We start from the raw sequence: 1,182 nt of genomic DNA, 5'->3' as shown, positions 1-1,182 counted from the left end.
GGGAGCATGAGGAAATTATATTTCCATGTCTTCTATGATATGACTGTGTTGAAATGGCCTGAACCCCACCCTGCAAGCTAATGCTTTTGAACTTAGCTTCCTAAGGACATTAATATAATCCTCCTGTAATGTGGTCTCGTTGCCATCATCAGCCTATGAGTTTGCAGTTCTATAACTCTATTTCTATGTCTCTGCAGCCAAGTGTATGAGTTCCAGTTCTATCTCTATATTCTATGCTTGCACACCTGGACGGTATGCGTTCCATTCTTGTAACTCATTTTCTATGCTCTGCAGCACCAGGCGTATGAGTTCCAGTTCTATAACTCTATTTCTATGCTCTGCAGCACCAGGCGTATGAGTTCCAGTTCGGGGCGGCTTACGCCTGGATGATGTGTGTCTTCACTGTGGTCATGACATACAGCATCACCTGTCCAATCATCGTCCCCTTCGGTGAGCTGAGCTCCACTGTTACTAACTGGTTTAGTGAGGTGATGTATTGTCCTGGCTTATCGTCCCCTTCGGTGAGCCGTGGTCAGCCAGCATCATCCCCTAACCAGCCGCTAGTCTACTCGGTTGCTTCTCTCCGTCCGTTCTTTCTGCGCATCTCCATCAGTTTTCAAATGTTATTTAGTGGTGTTGAGGAGCTGGGGGGTAGACAGTGTTGAGGAGCTGGGGGGTAGACAGTGTTGAGGAGCTGGGGGGTAGACAGGTGTTGAGAGTGCTGGGGGGGTAGACAGTGTTGAGCGAGCTGGGGAGTAGACAGTGGTTGAGAGAGACTGGGGGGAGGACAGTAGTTGAGAGAGCTGGGGAGTAGACAGTGTTGAAGGAGGCTTGGGGGTAGATCCAGGTGTGAGGAGCATGGGGGGGTTAGACAGGTGTTGAGGAGCTGGGGGTAGACAGTGTTGGGGAGCCTGGGGGGTAGACAGTGTTGAGGAGGCTGGGGGGTAGAATCAGTGTTGAGGAGGCTGGGGAGTAAGACAGTGTTGAGGAGCTGGGGGGTAGACAGATGTTGAGGAGGGCTGGGGGGTAGAGCAGTGTTGAGGAGCTGGGGGGTAGACCAGTGTTGAGGAGCGGGGGGGTTAGAAGCAGTGTTGAGGAGCTGGGGGGTAGACAAGTGTTGAGGAGGCTGGGGGGTAGACAGTGTTGAAGGAGCTGGGGGGTAGACAGTGTTGAGGAGCTGGG

General features: G+C 52.4%; 1 protein-coding gene across 1 annotated transcript in view; it reads left to right on the top strand.

Annotated features, from left to right (window-relative positions):
- Window positions 1-521, top strand: part of LOC112073032 (CSC1-like protein 2) — a gene marked incomplete at its 3' end in the record, with an annotated part of 91,901 nt that extends 91,380 nt beyond the window's left edge. The window contains 1 exon segment of the mRNA XM_070440022.1: window positions 345-521. Within this exon segment, the coding sequence (XP_070296123.1) occupies window positions 345-521 (177 nt within the window).
- Window positions 522-1,182: the final 661 nt, after the last annotated feature.

The sequence above is a fragment of the Salvelinus sp. IW2-2015 genome, unplaced genomic scaffold, assembly GCF_002910315.2.
Source record: "Salvelinus sp. IW2-2015 unplaced genomic scaffold, ASM291031v2 Un_scaffold2128, whole genome shotgun sequence".
NCBI classification, from domain to species: Eukaryota; Metazoa; Chordata; class Actinopteri; order Salmoniformes; family Salmonidae; genus Salvelinus; species Salvelinus sp. IW2-2015.
The sequence above is the reverse complement of the archived record's forward strand: the minus strand, read 5'-3'. Positions and strand labels throughout refer to the sequence as shown.